Genomic DNA, 23080 nt, shown 5'->3' with positions numbered 1-23080 from the left:
TTACATGTGAAGGCTTATATTTTAGTTATTGATAAGAAGCGAATTAAAAAAAAAATGAATACATCTTTTTCTTGGTAGTGTTAATCCAAATGCTGTTATATAAATTTTTACTCATAGTAATTTTTTTATTCAAAATCAGGGATATGTTATACGGCGTAATGATGAATGTTGTATCTGTACTTTGCTTTGTCCACAACACAACCCGGAGGAGTCTGCTGAGAGGTAGGCGGGCAGGCCGCGAGTCATTTAACTCCCTCAGCTGATACGGGACGAGTGTTGCCAGCAGCTGCACGCACGCCACCAACACCACGAGGTAAGGAAGAGCACTGAAATATTGCATGAATGAGTGTGACAGGTGTATGGTAAGGCTTGTGTTGCGCCACCTAGTCTTGTTTGTACTGGTGGTATCTTGTTTTGTTTTTCATTGGTAATTGTTTGCCTGTCCTGTGTTTATTTCTGTCGAACACATCCGGCCACAAGAATTGCTGCCGTGTCCTATGTTGTGCCTTGTGACAGGAGTTAGGACTGTGTCGTGGTGAGGCAGCTAAGATGTGGCTGAGGTGGTCTGGCAGAAATCGCCCTTAGGTATCACCGGATACCCCAAGGCAAGGCATGTCCACGGCTTCTTATCGTGGTGTTATTCCAGTTTCGGCAAATTTATATTTTTCACCCGTCGAACAATTTCGGACCAGGCTACATTTTTCTGGTAGATTTTAATGTGCTTTGAATGAATCTAGTAACTTTGTCGCAAATATTTTTTTTTCTTATATATCCCCGCCCACCACACACACACACACACACACACACACACACACACACACATAAACAAGCAAAAATTCATAAAAAAAAATAACTATAGCTAACCAAACTAAGCTTAACCTAATTAAATCTAAGCTAACTAAACCTAACTAAACTTGACCTAATTAAATCTTAGCTAACTAAACCTATCTTATAAGAAATGAACAATTTGCGATGATAAAGATACACACCATTGTTATATGTGACCCAAGTACTTCACTGAAAAATACTGTTTTTTTTTGCTGTGGTACGGCTGAATATATATAATAATACCCCAGTTTCACTACAAACTCACTTCTATTTTTGTGGCTTATCTCATTGGTTTGAGCTCCTCATACTGAGTATTTTGAACCCCTTATATATGTGTCGCAAATTGATAATAAAGCTGTCAGCGATTTTTAAAAATTTATCGGCTTTCTTTTGGCTCTCATATTTACTGGTTTAGCTAGATTAGGTTTAATTAGCTTACCTGGAGGGAAAGAAGAAGCAAAGTTATTGGAGATATTTGGTTAGATGCCAGAAGTTACAAGGGAAGTTAGATCTTGAAAGATTTTGACACTTTGTTATTGAAGGAGCAGGTTAAATCGTTGCGCACTTAAACACAACATCCAGCTTTCGATCAAAAATGAGGATAGAAAAAGTAGGAGGGAACATAAAAGGGGCTACTTGCCTCAGACACCTAAGTTTCAGTGAGGAAAAGGATGAGGAGGTTTAGAAGAGGAGAGTTGGTGTTCTACAGATCGAAAATTAGATCTTAGAACACAAATGTTGCAAAAGTTAATGAAGAAAAAGTTGAGGGCGGTGTCAAGACACTTAGGGTCATCAGAGGGGCAGTCTGACCTGGGTACATTTGTGGTCCCCTCCCCATATGGGGACTCCAAGGCTGATGTAGGAGTCGCCATGATAGTTTTGAAATTTTGAGTGAAGGGTGTGTGTGTGTTATTAGGTGTTTGTAGTTTTGTGTGGAGGAAGAGAGTTGTCTTTAGAGGGCAGGCTGTGACTGCCCCCTTGTGTTGTGAGACACAAAGGGAAATGTTTAGTGAGGTCACAGCTGGGTTTAATGATAAGTTCACAGCATCCCCTGATCCAGTGCTTTGGACCTCACCGGGAGTAATTATCGTTTCTACAGGTGTCTACTGCCTCATATTATTTCCCGCATTTTAAGATGATATTCAACTTCAGTAACGATATTGAATCATTATTTTAGATTTTTAAAAACTTACATTGCAGTCAGATGTACAAAAGAGAAAGAGAAATGGAAATCTAGATTGTCTGATGACACCCTGCCCAACAGAACCCAGGATGTCTCACAGCAGTAGCACCACCGCTGCTGCTGCCACCACCAGCAGTAATGGCGGCACCATCAGCGGCACTGGAAAGCTGCGGCAGTTTGTGTGCATTGAGTACCCGGGACTGGTGGAGAATGTGGACAACATGATCAACACTCTGGGGGGACTGGAGAAGATATCAGAGGTGAGGTCACCTTCCTTCGTGTGGCATCCCACTCACCTTGTGGGTGTAGGTGATCAGAAATCCTTTAGTCATGACCTTCCTTATCTTAATTATGCTGGTTAGTCTTGGGGATATGCTTCTTTCCCAAATAATGTGATACATTTCTCTGTATTTAGTGTGGCAGCAGGTGAGGCATTGGTGGGGAAACAAGGTCACCTTTATTTCCTTTGCTTCATTCTGTCTCAGACTTTGGGTTGAGAGGCTGTTCTTTGTAATGTTGTAAAAGTGGCAGTGTGTCCCAGCAAGGGTTTTGGCACTCTGTTATGACTGTTGAGCTGACCTTTGTCTAGTCCAGGTGTTCGGAAGAATGGCAACATCATTGCACATTTCCAGCACATCCTCCCAAGTTTAAATCATTGCAGTTTTTTCTCATCCTGGGAAAAAAAAATCAAGAGCATGAGTATGTTCAGCATAAAGTAGTATAAAAAGCATTGTTGAGTTCTGCTGTCATCTGTCATCCTAAGTGCTACTTTTTATGTAGCAAGTTCTGTGATTTTAATGCAGATTTACTTGTATTGCTACCTGTTAACACTTAGGTACACTGATTATCAATTTGCAGGGCTAGAAAGTTATAAAAGTTAGTGGCATTTCCTTTTCAGATTCATTGCATTACTTAACATTCATTATTTTCTGTAGCTGTACTTTCTCCTCATATTCTTGCACTTGTTTGTTTGCCATGTACACACACAGTATTGCTACACATTCACTACAGTACAAACTTATGCTAGGTACGGATTCATTGATATCAGGCTATTCACGATGGTATCCCTGTGTGTGTTTAGTGCAGCTATACCGCCATCAATCAAGTGGGCAGCACTCATAAATGAAGCAATATATGGTTGCTCAATTGATACACAGATAGATTAGCACCGATTTAGCACCCCACACACCGACACGCTCACCAACCATGCCAAGACTACCAGGCTGTTTAGTTGAGTTGAGTTGTTGATCAGGAGTGTTGCCTTTGAAATGGCACTCCCTGACATGTCCCTTCTCACTGTCAGGGTCTTCTAGTTTCTTCTTTCTCTTTTCTTTTATCTTATCCAAAATTTATGTACTGTTCTCTGTTTCCTCACTATATTTTCAGTCAAGTACTTCCTTATGATCAGTGCGAAATTCATCAGACTCCACTGTAACGATACTTTTTTGAGTGTGTGCACGGCATTACACTGATGAGGTGCGGCATCCATCAGGTGTACTGCGAGGACAACAGGCGGATGGAGCTGCGTTTCCGCCCCAATGATGTGTACTGCAAGCCAACATGCGGCGAGCGTCACAACACCACGGCACTGCTGCTGCGGGTGGTACGGCGGAGGAAGAGGAGGAAGAAAAGGACTGGAGAGGAGGTGGACCAAGGTACGACTCATGGAAACTGTATTGTCATTCCTTTCATCTTTTCTTTGTGTTTTTGTTGTTTTGTGATTTCTTTCATATTTTCTTTATTGTATTTATTTTTTTTTTTTGTCATTCCTTTCATCTTTGTTGTATTTTTGCAGCTGTTTTGTCATTCATCTTTTTTGTATTTTTGTTGCTATTTTGTCATTCCTTTCATCCTTTTTATTTATTTTTTTTGTAACTGTTTTGTCAGTCCTTTCATCATTTCTTTGTAATTTTGTTGCTGTTTTATCATTCCTTTCATCTCTAGCTGTTTTGTCATTCTCTTCATCTTTGTTCTATTTTTGTTGCTGTTTTCTTATTCCTTTCATCTTTGTATTTTTGTGGCAGTTTTGTTGTTCTTTTCTTCTTGGTTGTATTTCTGTATCTTTTGTCATTCTTTTCATATGTTCTTTGTATTTTTTATTGATTTTGTAGTTGTTTTGTGATTACTTTAAACTTTTCTTTGTTAGTCTTTCTTTTTTTACCTTATGTATTTGTTGCTTTTTCTGATTCCTTTCATCTTTTCTTTATTGTGTGTTTTACTGCATGCTTTTGTTGATTTTATTTTGTCATGTCTTTTCACTCATCATATTCTGCTTGCTTTTTTTTTCCATTTTTTTTTTCTTTTCTTTTCATTAACATTTTATTCTTTAGTATGTGAGATAGTTTTCTAACAGGATGATGGAGTAATTTTCCCACTACTATTTCTTTGTTTGTTAATACACACCAATTAGGTACTGATCAATAGGAACTAGTGATAAACTTAAATATTTAAACCCCCATATAGAGTGCATTGAGTATTGCCATTTTTTATTGAGTACACTTCCATTAAGCATAGAAACTCATAACATCCAGCAATAAATAAGCTTATATATTTAAACTCCAATATAGAGTGCTTTAAGTATTGCCATTTTTTACTGGTGGCATTTATGTTGACTAGAATCACTTTTAATGTTCATCCCCACAGCTGCCAACACAGAGGATGCAGTGAACGGAAGCCCAGCCATGTCCGAGCAGCCCTGTCAGATATCCCCCCTCAGGACAGAGCTGGTGGGAGTTGTACATACCACCTACAAGTTCAACAGTGAGTACTCAGCATAGGTCTCTATACTGGGAGATTGATCTTTGGTGTTTTTCAAAAGTATATAGCTGTGCTCTGATTCCTGTAAAGTGAGGCCAGGAGTACTTTTCCTTCTCCTTCAAAGGCCAAGGGGCTAAGAGAGTGGTGTGAATGAGTGTGAATGTGAAAATTGTGTGCCTTATCTTGGCACTATTGTGTCTGGAAATGTGTATTGTGATGAATTTGAGTGTAATTTTGTCTATTGGTGGCCACTCTAGGGATGCAGAAATAGTGAACAGAACTGGCCATTTGTCCTGTGTTGATGATACATTGATCTGTTGTGATACCTGGGCCTGAAATCTCCTTCAAGGGTTGGCCACAGCAAGCCCCACCTGACTGTGTTCATGTCCTTCATCCATACATATACCATAAACAGTCTTGTCATGATGGCATATGTAATGAAGTGCAGGTGGCTAAATTAATGATAAAATGTACCAAATGTTCATTCATGTATTATTCTTCAGTGGAGACTACCTAAAACTTTTTATGGTTAATTTATTGATATGTGATGGTGTGGTAGCTGTGTATATGACAAAGACAGGCTAGTGGTCATTTGTGTTTGTGCACCATCCACAGGTTTGTGTGATTTCCAGTACCTGCCTCTGGTGACAAGTGAGGATGGGATGCAGCAGACGTGTGTGTATGACCAGCTGGTTCCTCAGGGGATGGAGCGGGCTGACTGGCTCAACCAACCTGCCCCTCTGTACCTCCCACCAGCAGCGTTCACACGCATGGACACCCCTCAGGTAACTATGATAGGATGGGAGCTTAACTTGCCTCTTGGTTCATTTTGTGGCCAGTGGGGGATGAGAGCAATGGAAGGATCCTACTCTCCTTCACTCTGCTTGCCTTGCAAATAATAGAATTTTGCTGGTAACTTTATATGCATGGACACCCTTCATGCATCTACTGGCAGCATGGGAGCTTAACTTACCTCTTGGTCAATATTGTGGTCATTGAGAGATGTGGACTGGAGGGATCCCACTCTCTTTCTCTGCTTGCCTTGTGAATAATTGAATTTTTACGTAAATAATAACTTGTTACAATCATAATTTCTTAACTGGAAGAAGCATTTGACATTCCAGAACCACTTAGAGGATTCACATAAAAAGCCAAAGTTTTGGCTGGATCTTACTGTTGTCAAGGGATGCAGACAGCCACTATTCTTTTGTTGCATTGATATTGTTTCTCCTCCCTTTGGCATTGATTCAAGGGCTGAATAAATTGGCCATGAGAAGTTGAACCTTAGCAGGACACTCAGGGTAAATGTAAGACTGACATTACTAGTTAGACCATAATTGATCACCACATTAGTTAGCATGAATTGCCCTTGTCACTATACATTCATAAAAGCATTTTGTCTGTTTGTCTGTTTGACATTTCCAAAGTAAAGTCAAATTTTGGGATGAAACCATTGTTTAATATAAATAGTTTAGAATCTTGTTAAAAAGATTAAAGTCCAGCAACTTTGACTATCAGAAAGTTATTCTTCCTCCTTGTTTTATTAGTGGAAATTTTATTTGCGTTATCATTTGTGAAGGAATGGAAGAAGAGGGATGGAGGAAGAGTAGGAAGACATGAAAGAGTAGGAATAAGAGGCAAACACTACTATAAGAGAGGAGAAGGTATGATAGAAAGAAAGAATCCAAAATAAATTAAAGAGTTGGAGTAAAGGAATAAAACCAAGAGATCAGGGAAGAGTAAAGAACATTTAAAAGTAAGAATTGAAACAATAACATGTACTCTTTATCCCTCACACCCCAGGACTATCGGTACAGGAGGGAGAAGAACAATGAGGGCAAGATGAAGGTGCCACAGAACATCATTGCCAGGACACGACAGAGAAGGACCCACTTCACCATTGTCCACTTCTTCAAGGTAAGGGTGTCTGTGTCTACCAGTGTGTGTTAGATTTAAAAAGAGAGACAGAAGGAGTTGGTTCTCAAATGGAGTGGTAAATGAATGGAATGGACTCGGTAATTGGGTTGTTAGTGCCGAGTCATTAGGGAGCTTTAAAAGATTATCTAAATATATATGGATGAAGATGATAAGTGGAAATAGATAGGTATATTTAATACAGGGAATGCCACATGTAAGTCTGATGGCTTGTGTGTGTGTGTGTAAGCAAAGTGCATGAAAGGGAGGATTTATATTCTTACTGCTTTGTACTTTCATAAGGATTACTTTCAGAGGTCATAGAAATTATCAGTCAAGTTCTCTTTAAAGTTTTTATTTCTTTTATTATTAATGATGCAGAAGCCTTGTTGAACTGTCTCTGGAATTACGTAAATACTCTTGAAAACCTTGATAATTTACACAAGGTGCTTTTAAAAGTATTCAAGATAATACTGAAACTTGAGAATACACACCAGAGGGGTGGTAAGAGAGAGAGAGAGAGAAATCATTTCAGGCATTTGTACATTAAATAGAAACTTGTTAGTGTAAACTATCTTTCTTGTACAGGTTGTATTGGATAGGCATTGGATTTATATTTTTTGTATTTTATAATAAAATAACAGGCAAAGAAATCTACATTACAAAAAGAAAAGGATTTGTTGACTGCTCCAGTAAAAGGGAGAAAATCAAGTAAAGAATGGAAGATCCTTAATTCTGGTTTACCCTGCAGGATGGTGAGGTCCCTAAGAAGCCCCTTCCTGGAGCCCTGTCACAGGTTCGCATCAAGTTCATGGATAGTAACTCATACCAGAGCCTGAAGAAGGAGTTTGAGAAGCGTCCCATCTGGTCTAAGAATGCGCTCCGGGTCAGGCTGGACTACAAGAAGGACAAACTCAAGGTGGGTGGTGGCCAGCAGGGGGAGATGAAAGGTGAATGGATGAACTTCGTGAGGAAAAATTGCATGTCTAGGGGAAAAATTCTAGGCAAACTAAAGGTCAAGAACTTTTAAGGAAATATAGAAGTGGAAGAAAAGGGCAAACTAAGCATGGAAAAAACTGAGAGGAACCACATTAGATGGTGATGCAGCTGTCACGTCATAAAGCTTTAAGGGAGGAAATTTTATTTATGAATCACCAAAGTTTCTGATCTTAAAAAGGAAAACAGTAGGATTGAGAGCGGTACATCGTTACGCAGCTGTTGCCTATGACTACCTGTGGTCATGTGGTCATATTTTAATGCATACTGCCATGTCCATATGTAAGAGGCAGCATCACCTCAACATAAAGGTTTGCTTGTAAACCAAGAGTGAATGAACATCATAGTTTTTCCATTCATTGTCATCATTACTCATCATCACTCATAGAACTATATTCTGAAAGTTCTGCTTGCACCTCGACTACATTTAAAAAGAAGTTACACAGGTTCTTAAGATTGGTTTTATGTTTCTAGTGACAGATTAACAAGGTCTACATTATTAATAAGAGAAACACTCGAGAATTCGGCTGATCATCTTTGTGGCCTTTTAAAATAATCATGGTGGAGTTACACAGGTTTTTAAGGGTATTTTATAGTTCTTTTGACAGATTGAGATTTCTACATTATTAACAGGAGAAACACTCTTGAGAAAATAGCTAATCATCTGTGGCATTGGAAAATAGTTGTGGTGAGAGATTAGATTAAAGTGTTTCTCTTCACATTTCTCACTCTTCCCCACAGTACCTGCTGCCCACCATGTCCTATTACTTCCACACGGGGCCATGGAGGAACCTGTGGGTGCGGCTGGGCTACGATCCACGCAAGGACCCCAAGGCCTGGATCTACCAGACCTTTGACTTCCGCATCCGCCAGGCTGGTCTGTTGCTCCCTCTAACTTCAGTCTTCCTCTCATTGCCAAACACGTCTTCTTTGTTCTTTGACCCATAACATGCTCCTATGAAGTTATTTGTAGAGCCTGATTGTGTTTATATTATGTGCTCTTCCAGGAAATGCATCACCATCCACCATTTTAGTGAATCAAATTACATTTCATACATTTCCTGATATTTGTCACTTGCTCCTCAAAAATTACCCACTCATGTATTTAAGAACTTAAGAACTTGTATTCATGTTTATATAGTTTAAACTATAAGTTGATTTTTTCCGTTTTGTCTATGAAGGTTAAATTAAGTTTATACTAGAGTTGATTATTCAAGTACTTATAAATGAATACTTTAAGGTGATTTTAAGTACTTATAATTGAATACTTAAGGTCCATCAGTGTTGTTATGGCTATGTTGGGTGTTGCAGGTGGTGTGAAGACTAAAGTGGAGGCCAAGAGGAGCTACTCAAACTATGTGTTGCCATACAAGAGTGCAAACACATCGAGGAGGAAAGTGAGTGACCTGCTGCTCAGACTGGCCAGCAAGGATGTGCAAAGTTTTACTGATAAACATGATTAGTGTAGAGTGAGCAAATCAGGCAATAATGTTTAATGTTCCAGGGCCAGCACTGCAGTGGCATGAAAGAGACCTATACCTAAGAAATGCAAGGAAAATCTACTCAGACAAACATGTTGAGAAATCTTAGGCAGTCTCTTTCGTCTTGGCAGGAGGGAGCATATGGGAGGCAACCAACCATGCAACCTCACTACAGGTGCCATTAAATCACTTAGATCCATCCTCTCAGTGCTTGAAGATCTGGCAGAGTGAGCACATCTGCTGCTGACTGCTCCAGTTTTAGCATTCTTCTGTGAGATCCACAACTTGGGTCATTCATCACTGTGAGAGGCTGGAATCTTGCAAATGAAGACAACAACACTCAGGTTATCATCGGCATCTCCTGTGTAATCTGCATGCATCAGAGAGAGAGACCTTGTTCCCATTGAGCCAAGCCAATTAAGTTTCCAGCATCTCATAGCAGTGGCCCGAAGTAGAGTGGTAGACCTTTTCAAACAGTGCTAAAATCCTGGAATTAAGGCACCACTCAAGCATTTCAAATCAGGTACACTTACTGCCAACAGTGGGGATCTCTGTGTGATTTAATGGCATGTGCCTTGTGTGTGTGATGGCTCCTTCCTGCCAGTGACGTGGTGGACCTGAAGTCAAATCCAACTTCATATGACTGTAGGTGTTTTCATGGCTAGGGTTTTTAAAACAATGTCACTTGCTTTTATTGACATATCTAGTCTTTCCATTGTAATATAACTTGCACATGGATGCATCATACTCTGTGGGGTTGAATTGAGAGATGGGGTAGGAGGATGAAGAATAATAATAAATTGGTGGGGAGAAAGGTGAGGAAATGCTGGTGGGGGAGATTTTGTATTGTTCTCTCTTCTTCCCCTGACAACCTATTTCTCACTCTCCTATTTCTCACTCTCCCCCATCACCTCTTCCTCCTCTACATATATCAGTTCTAAATGTAAATCCCTAGCTGTATACATTTCATGAGGCACTCTTTCTTGGTGACACTCAACCACAAGTTCCACCACCCCAGACGTCGGTGATCCAGTCCCTGCACCTCGGCGAGTCAGGTGAGGACGGCAGTGAGGAGTGCTCCAATGCTGACAAGAACATGGAGGAGCTGTACATCTTCAGGCCTGGCATGATCCCTCCCTACAGGCAGATGTTCTACCAGGTGCTGAGCTGTGGAGGCTGTCTTTTGGTTTGCTAGAGACTCAGGGTATCTCATTCCTCTCTTGCTTGTTGCTTTCTGTCTCTTTATTCTGTATCACTTCTGTTTTGGTGGTGGTGAATGTTGTTCTCCTATTGCTGTTTTCCTAGATTCAGAGGATGGAGCTGTGTGTATGAATCTTGTCCAGTTGGTTCTGTCCTTTGTATTCTTTTCTCTCTTGGTTGTTGTTGTTTTCTCATTTAAGAACCTAAGAAATAAGGGAAGCTGCAAGAAGCCACCAGCATTACATGTGGCAGTCCCTGTATGAAATATACCTATGTATATATGTATGTATGTGTATGTATGTAAACCAGCTGATAGCCCCTTTAAAAGACATAGTTGAGACAAGGTGTATAAATGCATAAAAATTCACTATCAAATTCAGGGAAGCCTTTGTCTTGCAGACTTTAGATGAACTGGCTCCTGAGGATGGTGAGTCACTAACAGACTGTTGTTCCTTTTGCAGTACTGCGACATTCAGGTGCCAGAGATTCAGAAGCTGTTGGAGGAGGCCATCCTGACGGGTGCCAACAAGGTGTGCTCAGAGAAGTATGGCTGGCTGCCAGCGGGTGTTGAGGCAACCTGCAGGGACATCATGTCACGCCTCATTGAGAAGACTCTGGCAGAGAGAAGTAAGTCAGCTCAACATTTACTGGGGACTTGTTATTGAATTGACAATAGAAAATTATATATGTATTACTGAAGAAGGTAAGTAATTTACTGCTGCATTTCATGCATACTTGCAAGATGAAACTGGCATTTATATATTTCACATAGATGCTGCCTAAGAGAAATAAGCAATACAATAAGCATACAAAGCAGCAGACCCACTGCTTCTAATTAAACTGTTCAAGAGCAATAACAACTGTGTAAGTACACTAAGAGTATGAAAACTTAATTTGTACACAGTATTCAAGCTATGAGCATGCAAGGAATTGAATGGAATGAGGATGACTTCTTAGTTGTGTCAGTTTAGCAGTCTGCCACTATAAATTATAGTGTGTGTGTGTGTGTGTGTGTGTGTGTGTGTGTGTGTGTGTGTGTGTGTTTGCGCGCGCGCGCGTGCGTGCGTGTGTGTGACCAACTTTTGTCCCTCCAGCAGCAGCGCAGGGTGAGGGCCTGGAGCTGAGGTCTAACTCTGAGAGTGAGTCACCCACAGAAGGGAACTCCACCGAAGAGGAGCAGGGAGAGTGAGGCTGCTGCTCTGACTCGTTGGTGCAGCACAGTCTGGTGATGGTGACGCTGGTTGTCTCTCCATCCTTGGTGCAGGAAATGCTACTCTTGTCACTTCCAGCATGGCAACAAAGGCATGCCTGTGTAGTTATAAAGGATTAGTTCAAAACAGAGAATTGTTCTAGAATTTAAAGTGAATTTTGTTCTAGAAATTTCTTCCCAAGAATTCTATGCTTATGTACAGTTTTATGATATAAATTTTGTAAATAACCTATAAAGTTTTTGTAACAAGAAAATAACCACTACTGTTACCTAGTGTGTCATTCACTATCTGCTAAACCTAACTTAATAAAAAAAAAAATGCAAACTGTGTGGTGTTGTGGTGGTAATACAAATGGTACACTCCTTCTACCAACAATGATCATAATAAATTAGTCTCAACACGGAAACGGCCAGCTTTATGCAAAAATATGCACCGTTTTCAAGCAATTAAGATGATAAAATGGGAATATAACGATAAAATTAAGAACACGAACTAATTAGAAGTAAACAAAAAAAATTGGAGCACTAAGTGCTACATGCTAAGGAGGCCTGAAGAAGCGCCGCCGCTGAAAAGCATGAATGGAAAATATTTTTGGGAAGGCCTCAGTGATGTGTAAAATCACTATTATCTTAAATATATTTACCATGACCTGACCTTATCCGACCCACGTGAGCGTCCAGCCTTCCCTCCCCCTCCCCCCTACACGCCTGGCCTGGCCAAGGCGGGGCACGGGATAGGGGTTGTTCACGCGCCCACGACAACCCTGGAAGACAAGTTAATGCCAATGTTATCATCCTAAAAATAGTCCAACTCTAAGGTCAGGTGATTGTATTATTATTATTATTATTATTATTATTATTATTATTATTATAGTAGTAGTAGTAGTAGCAGTAATACTAATAATGGTAATGGTTGAACTATTTACCTGATTACGGTTATTATTTTCAAGTCAAATGTTTTAGAAAAATGAAAAATCCGAATGCATTAAGAAAATAAAATAAAAACGTTCAACACACACACACACACACACACACACACACACACAGCCGTTAAGCGCCATAGTAATATATCCCTTCATGAAATCACTGAAACCAGATGAACAGACAACAAACTGGTAACGAGATGAAAGGGGCTGGGGTAGGGAGGATAATGAATGTTAATGACTTCAGCTCGTGAGGAGGAGGAGGAGGAGGAGGAGGAGGAGGAGGAGGTGGTGGTGGTGGTCGAAGAGGAAGAAAAATGCAGAAAACGATATGATGAAGAAAATTTGCCTGTTATCCCTTACGAGACTTTTATAATGAAAGGATGTAAAGAAGGTGAAAAAGAAAACAGCAACAGGACGAGGGAAACGAAGAAGTGTGGAGACAGCGACGAGAAGAAAAAAAAGGCAGAGAAAAATAATTATAAGAGGACGAAAAGGGCATACAGCAATAGCCAGGCGCAGCTATAGGAGGAGGAAGAAAATAATGACAAGAAAGGGAAGAGGAGAACGGAGGAAGACAGCTACAGGAGAAAGAGGTGGAAAAAAATACTAACACACAGACGGCGAAAGGAGACAAAACAAGAGAAATCAGCAACATATGGACGAAAAAAAACACACACAAAGGAGGATGAGGAAAAGTCACACACACACACACACACACACACACACACACAAAGTTATGGACAGTGACAGCTCAGATGGGACTAAGAAACTTAAAAAAAGGGATCATTAACATAAGAAAAAACACGAACTGAAGGAAAGGAGAGAGAGAGAGAGAGAGAGAGAGAGAGAGAGAGAGAGAGAGAGAAGGCAGGAACAATGACACCAAAACAAACAAAAAAAAAAAAAAAAAAAACAGAAACCAGAACAATCTAGAAAAAAGAAAGAAACCAAGAACAGTAGGAAGACGACGAGGAAGAGAATAGACAATAACAGAGAGAGAGACAGACAGACGGGAACAATGACAGTTCAGACAGGCTTCACCTCACCCACACCACACACCACACACCATGCCACACGAGATGAGTGTCAACAGGCGTCCTCTCCCCGTCACCGTGTCAAGCTACGCAGGGTCCGTCAAATGATAAGGACACGGGGAGAGCAAACTTCCTTATCTCACCCACGCACGGACAGGCCTCTCCCCTCTCTCCCCCACCCTGCTCCCTCACCTCTCCCCTCTCCTCCCTTAGTATTCAGTGACCATAAGGGCGCCGAGGTGAGGAAATATGGAAGGGAGAGGAAGAGGGAGGAGAGGAGAACGATGCAGGAAGGATGGAAGGGAGTGGAGGAGAGGGGGGAGAGAAGGGATGTAGAAGTGGGAGAAGGGAAGGTGATGGAGGGGAGAAGGGAGGAAAGTGAGAAGCCATAAGGGCAGGGAAATGATGAAATAATTTATGAAAGGGAGAGGAGAGAGTAAATAAGGGAGGATAAAGAGGGTGGATTGACGGGGAGATAAAGAAAGGAGAGGAGAGGAGAGAAGAGAAGAGGAGAAGAGAAGAGGAGTGAGAGTGAGAAGAGGGGGGGAAAAAATGGAAAAGAAGAAGAACAGCTACAATCTCGCCTTTCATTGTTCTCTCCCTCTCGCTCCTCTTACTCACAAAAATAATAAATAAATAAAAAATAAAAAAGTAAAAAAAAAAAAAAATCTAAAATCCATACAACTAGAAATAAAATAATACGTTTACATGATCCTCTCACTCTCATCCTTCACACACACACACACACACACACACACACACACACACACACAAACATATTACTGTAATAAGTAAAATGGATAAACAAAAAGAAAAAGAAATCAATAAAAATAAAAATGTTTCATCATTCTATTCAGTCCATTCGTTCCGTACACTGGATAAATATGTGGCTGACCTGCCGTGACCTGAGGAGAGAGATCAGGTTAAGGGAGAGGGAGAGAGAGAGAGAGAGAGAGAGAGAGAGAGAGAGAGAGAGAGAGAGAGAGAGAGAGAGAGAGAGAGAGAGAGAGAGAGAGAGAGAGAGAGAGAGAGAGAGAGATATGAACAAGGGAAAATTCTCTCTCTCTCTCTCTCTCTCTCTCTCTCTCTCTCTCTCTCTCTCTCTCTCTCTCTCTCTCTCTCTCTCTCTCTCTCTCTCTCTCTTTTACTCTTTTACTTACTCTCTCTCTTACTCCCTCATCCCTTCCCTCTTTTCCTCCCTCCCTCTCCATTTCCCTCTCCCCTTCACAAAGTAAATTACTATATCAACATAAACGAACACACCCACACCCACCCAACCAAACACACACACACACACACACACACACACACACACACACACACACGTAGCCAGGTGTTAATCCGGTGCTCTCGAGGGCCAGGTAAAGTCACATACACCTGCTCTACTGTGACTTTGTGTAGCGGAAGGCTCTCACGTGATCTAGAGAGAGAGAGAGAGAGAGAGAGAGAGAGAGAGAGAGAGAGAGAGAGAGAGAGAGAGAGAGAGAGAGAGAGAGAGAGAGAGAGAGAGAGAGAAAGGGGGGGAATGTGTGTGTGTGTGTGTGTGTGTGTGTGTGTGTGTGTGTGTGTGTGTGTGTGTGTGTGTGTGTGTGTGTGTGTGTGTGTGTGTGTGTGTGTGTGTGTGTAAGGGAAAGTGAGGAGGAAGGGAGGGTAAGAAGGATGTATAGAAGGAAGGAAGGAAAGAGAAAGGAAGTGGAAGGGGAAAGGGAAGTTGTGGTGGATGAGAGAGAGAGAGAGAGAGAGAGAGAGAGAGAGAGAGAGAGAGAGAGAGAGAGAGAGAGAGAGAGAGAGAGAGAGAGAGAGAGAGAGAGATTCACGTGAGCAGGAGGTTTCTGGTGACTCAAGGCAGGGGGCCATGGCGGGTTTCCCAAATCCTTGACCTTTTCCAAATTACATGTTTTAATTATTCATGTAAACTAAAACCCAGAAAAGTCCCCGAAGCGCCACGTGCCGGCCAGGACAGTGGGTGCATGAACACTAAACGAAGATGAAGAAAGTGATAAGAAGTAGTAAGATTTATCGTTTCATTTTGGCGTGTCCTCGATGCTATTAAAACGTGACGGTACACTGCAATAAAGTATCTATCGATCTATTTGTCTATCTAACGTAAGAGTAAAATTAATCATCTTACTCTGGCTTCCACTCTATGCTAAACTAATAAACTATCTAGGAAAACGTTGCGGTACACTAATAAATTGTCTATTCCTCTATCTGTCTTTTACGTTGTAGTAAGATTAACCCTCTCACATTGGCTTGTACTCTATGCTATATAAAAAAAAAAAAAAATGAAAAAAAAGTTGCGGTACACTAAATGACAAAAAAAAAAAAAAAAAAATCTATCAATCTATTTTTCCTTTGTCTATTTATCTACATATTCCAGTATTTTGGTGGCAGAATGCTCTTAAATACGTAGTAATAATCATCCCTACTTTTACTATCACTATGCGAATATTTTCACAATTTTTCTACATTTTCCTCCCATGTCTTCCCTACTTCTATTATCACTATTTTTATCTTCAATTTTCCTATTTATATCTTCCTATTCATTAAGACCTCACTCAATTACCCACTTGTTTGTCTGACTCGAACCTTAACTGTGTTCTAACCCGACTCATTTCTTGTGGCCTAACTCGCAAAATATTTCAAAACATTTCAGTCTTATCTCGAGAGCTTAAGCTTTACACTGGGTGGATGAATGGATAAGCTACGTAAGTGGATGACGGATGAGTGAAAGGCAAGATAGGAGATTTAAATATTTGCGCCAATAGACAAATATACTACGTGTCATCGTTATTAGCGTGCTTAAGGGTGGTCATGGATGTGTTCATGATCCTATCCTGATTGTATCCTGAATGGGGAAAATGTTTATGAATGATATATGGATAATCCTTCCAACTGTACTCTTTGGAGACCGACGGCTTCAGTGGCCTTTGTCTTCTGCCTTTGTTGCTCTAAGCTAAAAATAAACAAATAAATAAATAAATAAATAAATAAATAAAAAGTAAATGAATAAGATAAAACAAATAAAATGAAACAATATAAATCATAAATAAATAAATAAAATAATACATAATAAATTAGTATCGCCATCAGGCATATCTTCTTACACTATGGAGACAAAGAGAATCCTAAAAACTATTCACTTGCCCCTATAAAAGCTTGACTAATCACCTGTGCCACATGAAAATACTATGTAGCGTTTGGGAGCGTTTCAGAATACGGAGCTTCCAAGGAACACGAAACAAAGGGTTCGAAACTGTACTGAGATGAAGCAGACCTCTTTGTTTCACTGTCATGATGCTAATGTTTCGTGAATGTTGGCGTTAGGAGAGCTTCAGGGGAGGAAGTGGTGACCTATATCATCTTGGCATACTAGGTGGTGGTGGTGGTGGTGGTGGTTATGGCGGTGAAGGTGGTGGTGAATATGGCGGTGGTGACGGTGGTGGTGGTGGTGGTGGCAGTGACGGTGGTGGTAGTGATCGACAATAATGAAACTAAAATAAAATAATAATAATAATAATAATAATAATAATAATAATAATAATAATAATAATAATGTGATCTAATTATTTATTATTATTATTATTATTATTATTATTATTATTATTATTATTATTATAAGTGACAACAAGCAAGAGAACAGGAACAAAAGAAGAACAAAAAGAAAAAGAAAGAAAGAAAAAGAAGAAAAAGAAAAGAAAGAAGAATGAGGAGGAGGAGGAGGAGGAGGAGGAGGAGGAGGAGGAGGAGGAGGAGGAGGAACAACAACAAGACGTAGAACAAAACGAAGAACGAAACGAAGAAGACGAACAACAACAACAACAACAACAACAACAACAACAACAACAACAACAACAACAACAAAAAGAGGAAAAAAAACAATAACAACAAAAAAAAACAAAAGAACAAAAAGAAAAAAGTACAAAAAGAACAAAAAAAAAGAAAAGGAACAAAAAGAAAAGAACAACAATAAGAACAAAAGAAGAAGAAAAATGAACGACAAGAACAAAAACGAAGAGCAAAGAGAAGAACAAGAGAAAAATGAACAACGAAGAAGCAGCAGAAGAAGAAAAGATCGTGGTGACACACAAGATGAAAAGAACGAAAAGAATAAAAAGACCAAAAAACAACAAAAAGGGAAAAAAAAAACAGCAGCAGCAGAAGAAGAAACAGAAGAAAAAGATCACAGTGATGTTTCGATGAAGGAAAAAAACAAATGCTGAACGTGCTGTAGATAAAATGATGAAAGGAAAATGTAAAACAAGATAAGAGAGGAAAACGTAGCATTCAGAGTGGGGAATACACGATTTCATAAGCTACACTACATTATCTCAACCAAGGGACGTAAGATTGCCAAGACGAAGGACTACTCCCCATTCCCCACTACCTCCTGCCGTGACTCCCTGAGAGGAGAGCTGAGAACTGCGACTCTTGAAAGAACGGAAGCAAAGAAAGCAGAAAAAGCACGACGTGAACAGAAGAATATTATGTTCATCTACACACACACACACATTTTTTCTTTTCCATTCATCGACACACACACATTTTTCGTTTCCTCAGTTCTCGTTTCCTCTTCTTTCTTAGCATCCTCCTCCTCTTCCTCCTCCTCCTCCTCCTCCTCCTCAAGACAGTGATATGTGTCAGCGCCCCACATCCGTTGTGAATACGTATACATTTTACGTACTATATGCCAAGCTGACAGTATCATCTGCCGCATCCTGGAGTAATCTCTCTCTCTCTCTCTCTCTCTCATCTCTCTCTCTCTCTCTCTCTCTCTCTGAAAATGGTGTTGAATCACATTACTAAGAGAGAGAGAGAGAGAGAGAGAGAGAGAGAGAGAGAGAGAGAGAGAGAGAGAGAGAACCATCTATTAAACTTCAATATTTACTATATTTCACTCCAGGGGAATAAAACAAATAGAATAAAATACAAAATAAAAGTACACAACTAGCAGGAATTCCGAGTTTGAGCAATTTTCCGCAACGGATCGCTACACAGGAAACAGAGGCGCCTTGAATCTGCTATTAATTTCCTTTTTGTACTTAACTGTCCAAGAAATAAGTATACTCATTGCTCATAACAGTGAGATAAATAAATACAAGGCTTCGAAAGTTACACCAAGATGCGTCCATTCCTTGTTCTTCTCGCCCTTATTATTGCTGTTTTGAGAGGTAGCAACAGTGAAGGCGAGACTGAAAAGGGAAGGGAACCATGTTTGAGGGACAATGCTGTCACTTTTGCGGAGGAGGATTGAAAGGCGAGATCAAAGGCGGTTTGTTATTGGATGTCGGAGTACTTAAATGTGCTTTTAATTGAGTGACGAGGCTGGGGGAGGTAAAGAAAGCATGTTAGAAGGACAAGACTCCGTATATATTTATTTATTTATTTATTTTTTATTTTTTTGCGGAAGCAGATAGAACAAGCGAAACTGGGGCGGTTTGTTATTGGTTTTCACAGTACTCCGATGTGCTTTTAATTGGAGTGACGAGGCTGGAGAAGGGAAGGAAACACTTTTAGAAGGATAAGGCTCAGTCACTTTTGCGGGCGAAGATAGCAAGGTGAGTCTGAGGCGGTTGAAGGGAACACTTTTAAAACGATAAGGCTCAGTCACTTTTGCGGGCGAAGATAGCGAGGTGAGTCTGAGGCGGTTGAAGGGAACACTTTTAAAACGATAAGGCTCAGTCACTTTTGCGGGCGAAGATAGCGAGGTAAGTCTGAGGCGATTTGCTACTGAGATGTGCTTCCCGTTTGAAGTGAAGAAGCTGGCAAAGCGAAGGGAAACCGGTCACAGGGATATTGTACATTAATTTCTGCATGACTGAACCCAACGTAGATATATTAGGCACTGCTGTTTTGATTCCACGCTTATCTGTACATATCTCAATTAAGCTCAGAAGACTTACTCCCTCTTAATAGCACAGCACAAGCCGTCGTTCTGCAGAGATGAGTGCGTGGTGGAGAGGATGCTGGAGAGAGGGAGACGAGAGAGAAGGTTTTATGGAAGTACTGAAGGAAGATATGCGGGTGATGAGTGAGGTAGAAAGTAATGTAGAGATGCATTATCTATGGCTATCCCTATATTATTATTATTATTATTATTATTATTATTATTATTATTATTATTATTAGAGTAGGTTATATTATGCAAGTGCAGTCGTATTTCTTCCAAATTGTCGTATTTTGTTCTGATGGTGACGATGATGATGGTGGAAGTGGAGGTGATGGTGTAAGTAGTGTTGGTGGTGGTGACGGTGGTGGTGACGGTGCTAGTGACTATGGTGGTGATGGTGGCGGTGGTGGCGACAGTCTGGCGTAACACATCCACGTGTCACATTTACAGGCACAAGTTATCATGGGAACTTCCTGTCTCACCAACTCTGTCCCATCTCCCCATTTCCTCCCCCCCTCATATTCACCTGACACCCTCACCTGCACCACACCTCCCCAACCCTCCACTGACTTTTCATATCCAATCTGCAGTCTTTCATTTAATTTACACTGTCATTTCATTTATACTGTCCTTCATTTACACTGTCATTCCATTTACACTGTCATTCCATTTACACTGTCATTCCATTTACACTGTCATTCCATTTAAACTCATTTCACTTATACTCATTTAATTTACACTGATTTAATTTACAATCACCACTATTCATTCACCACCACCACCACCACCACCACAATAAAAGTCAGCTAACAGATGACAAATAGGAAACTGTATCCATGCTAATAGTACATTTTTTTCCCGTTATTCTCGAAATTTGACTCACTACTGCCGTCTAACTCTAGTCACTGAGTCATCACTTGCCAGACTCTTACTGTCTCGTCTACAGTGATGATTCAATTTATTTTTTTCTAGGTATCTTTGACTATATAATATTTGCCTGACGTTGTATGTTACTATTACTGTATATACTACTACTACTACTACTACTACTACTACTACTACTACCACCACCACTACTACTAATACTGCTGCTGCTGGTACTACTACTACAACTACTACTACTACTACTACTTCTACTACTACTGTCATTGTTATCACTTATTATTCATTTCAAAAAGGTGATGAAAAGTTTTATGTCCTTTTGAGTATGGCGACAAAAATCACATTTTTTATTTTTTAAGAAATGCAAACTGCCCCTCATACACAGAAGTCTTAGGTAGTAGTAGTAGTAGTAGTAGTAGTAGTAGTAGTAGTAGTAGTAGTAGTAGTAGTAGTAGTAGTAGCAGCAGCAGCTCTTCGACACACACACACACACACACACACACACACGCCACCAGCAACATTGGAAAGATAAGCGTTGCGTACACAGCATGGAAGGGCAGTTAATCTTGTGTTTTCGCCAGATGTGAGACTCAGGCAGGAAAACGTAGTAGTAATCTGGCGCGGCGAGCTAGCGAAGACGATAGGGAAAGGAAACCCAAGAGATACTGAGCTCGCAGAACAGAAACACTTGGTGAAAGCACAATAAGGAGAACAGGACACGAGACAAAAGTTTATATTACAACTATAATTTTTTTTTTTATACGTAGAGGAAACCGGATAAACACACACACACACACACACACACACACACACACACACACACACACACACATTCATATTGTTAAGTTTCCCTATCAAAATGTAAATATTTACTTTCACTACTGCCTCACTATTAAACTGTCTATTATTATTATTATTATTATTATTATTATTATTATTATTATTATTATTATCAATATCATTATTATTATTACACTTGCTCCCCACATCCTCTCATCTGTCACACTGGAAGGTCCCCGCGTGGTTGTCCTCTCCTCCCTCTACTCCCCCTCCCTCCTCTCCCTCCGTCCTCCTCGTCTCCTTTGGGCCACACGTTTACAGGTGTCAGCGGCCACTCTGGGTCCTCTCACTGGGTACCTCACGACAGCCGACACAGAACGCCGCTCCGCCAGCTTATAGTTTCGTTTCCCGTGGCGACGCTCTCACACACTCGCGCGCCCGCTGCACTGAACGTGGTATCCAATCCCTCCTCTCACGCCAGGACCCCAAGCATCCCCTTTCCCCAGCAGGAGATAAGGTAAGGCATGATTGTGGTTATCGAGTGGCTCTGATAGTTTGCTGGTTTGTTAGGTAGTTGCGTGTTTAATCGTGAGAGAGATTAAATTGCGGAGATTGTAGGTTTGTGTCTCTCGTGTGTGTGTGTGTGTGTGTGTGTGTGTGTGTGTCTGTGTGTGTTTGTTTATGCGAGTGTGTCCCGCGGCGCAGTTATCATGTTGTGAGTAGACACCAACCACCATCACTATCAATATCACTGGTGCTGCTGCTGCTGCTGCTGCTGTTGTTACTATTACCACCACGCCTTCAGAATTGCAATCTGGAGTGGTAATATAGTGTTCTTTTTTTTTTTTTGGTGTGTGTGTGTGTGTGTGTGTGTGTGTGTGTGTGTGTGTGTGTGTGTGTGGTGTGTGTGTTGTGTGTGTGTACTTCATAATGTGTAATCTAACTGGTAACTGATAGAGAAACACACACACACAACGGGTAAGCGAAAACACACACACACACACACACACACACACACACACACACTTATCACCCCGCTAACTCACTTTAATCTGTTGTTGTGAGAAAGGATAAAGCAAGAGCTTGTTAGTCACCTCCGTGAGAAAAAAAAAATCAGTGAAAGGCGGGGGAAAAAAGGGAAATAAAGAGAAAGTAACGAGTGTAAACGTAACTTTTTAAAGCTAATGTAAAAGACGCTGACTCATTTTATTTTATTTTTTTCTTTTGTGGGGGAACATAGGAAAAAAAATTCGTGAAGGTGTAGAAGTATTTAAGTATAAGAATGTTTCAGTGTAAAGGTGTGTGTGTGTGTGTGTGTGTGTGTAACGAAGTGTGCCGAGGTGTGTGTGTGTGTGTGTGTGTGTGTGTGTGTGTGTGTGTGTGTGTGTGTGTGTGTGTGTTTGTAGATAAGCGCTCGGTACTGTTACACCCCGTAGCTGGAGGAGGAGGAGGAGGAGGAGGAGAGAAAAAAAAACGTTGCGTAGTTGCAAAAAAAACATGAATAAATGATGAATAGAAAGTGGATAGCAATAACTATACAGTATTTAACAGAGTGAAAGAGGACATGAGGGCGTGAACTTAAGAATACAAAAGACCGTTAAATATAGGGAAAAAGAAAGTCAAAATAGGAAAGACGAAGAGAATGAAGGAAGGAAAAATAAAAAAAGGAAACAAGGGTCAGGAAGAAAAGAAGATGAGAGAAAGTGACCAGTGGAAAGTGTGGAGGAGAAAAACAAGAGGAAGAGGAACAAGAGAAGAGAAGAGAAATGAAATGAAAAATAAAGGACGGAAAGACAACAGGAAAGAAAACCAGAGAAAATAAATAAAAAATACAAAGGAAGAGTGTAGAGGAGATAAGATATGGAAAGAACAGCAAGAGGAGGAGGAGAAAGGGAGGGAGGGGAAGGGAGGGAAGAAGTGGAGGAAGGAAAAGAAAGTAGAGGGGAGAAAAAAACGGGAGAAGGGAAATGGAAGGGTTAAAGAAATGGATGAAGAAATA

The 23080-nt window shown here is 40.5% G+C and overlaps 2 protein-coding genes and 1 long non-coding RNA gene across 5 annotated transcripts in view; 2 read left to right on the top strand and 1 right to left on the bottom strand.

Annotated features, from left to right (window-relative positions):
• The first annotated feature begins 74 nt into the window (after positions 1-74).
• On the top strand, positions 75-11838 carry LOC135090221 (general transcription factor 3C polypeptide 5-like). Of its 2 annotated transcripts, none has more exons than XM_063986726.1 (12): positions 75-313; positions 2093-2271; positions 3504-3666; positions 4655-4771; positions 5384-5553; positions 6572-6685; positions 7434-7601; positions 8420-8555; positions 8990-9075; positions 10178-10318; positions 10821-10986; positions 11457-11838. In XM_063986726.1, exons 2-12 carry the CDS (start codon positions 2101-2103, stop codon positions 11546-11548), a joined length of 1524 nt encoding a protein of 507 aa, XP_063842796.1. In that variant the 5' UTR covers positions 75-313; positions 2093-2100; the 3' UTR covers positions 11549-11838. The 2 variants fall into 2 exon arrangements, with proteins under 2 accessions (XP_063842796.1, XP_063842795.1); XM_063986725.1 differs by having other exon boundaries at positions 86-313; positions 11454-11838.
• LOC135090227 (uncharacterized) overlaps positions 10569-23080 on the bottom strand; it is a 68939-nt gene continuing 56427 nt past the window's right edge. Inside the window, exons 1-4 of one of the 2 annotated variants that reach the window (XR_010261829.1) lie at positions 19433-19451; positions 12225-12333; positions 11440-11667; positions 10569-10973 (exon numbers count right to left, since the gene is read on the bottom strand). This is a non-coding gene — a long non-coding RNA (uncharacterized LOC135090227). Of the gene's footprint in view, positions 10974-11439; positions 11668-12224; positions 12334-19432; positions 19452-23080 lie in introns of those variants that run through there. The other variant, XR_010261828.1, reaches the window with a different exon arrangement.
• Positions 21277-23080, top strand: part of LOC135090218 (mucin-5AC-like) — a 43122-nt gene continuing 41318 nt past the window's right edge. The window contains exon 1 of the mRNA XM_063986715.1: positions 21277-21598. The gene's annotated coding sequence lies outside the window, so the exon portion shown is untranslated. The remainder of the gene's footprint in view (positions 21599-23080) is intronic.

This window comes from Scylla paramamosain, chromosome 34, assembly GCF_035594125.1.
Source record: "Scylla paramamosain isolate STU-SP2022 chromosome 34, ASM3559412v1, whole genome shotgun sequence".
In the NCBI taxonomy this organism is placed as follows: domain Eukaryota; kingdom Metazoa; phylum Arthropoda; class Malacostraca; order Decapoda; family Portunidae; genus Scylla; species Scylla paramamosain.
Note: the sequence above shows the minus strand (reverse complement) of the source record. Positions and strands in the feature narration are given on the sequence as shown.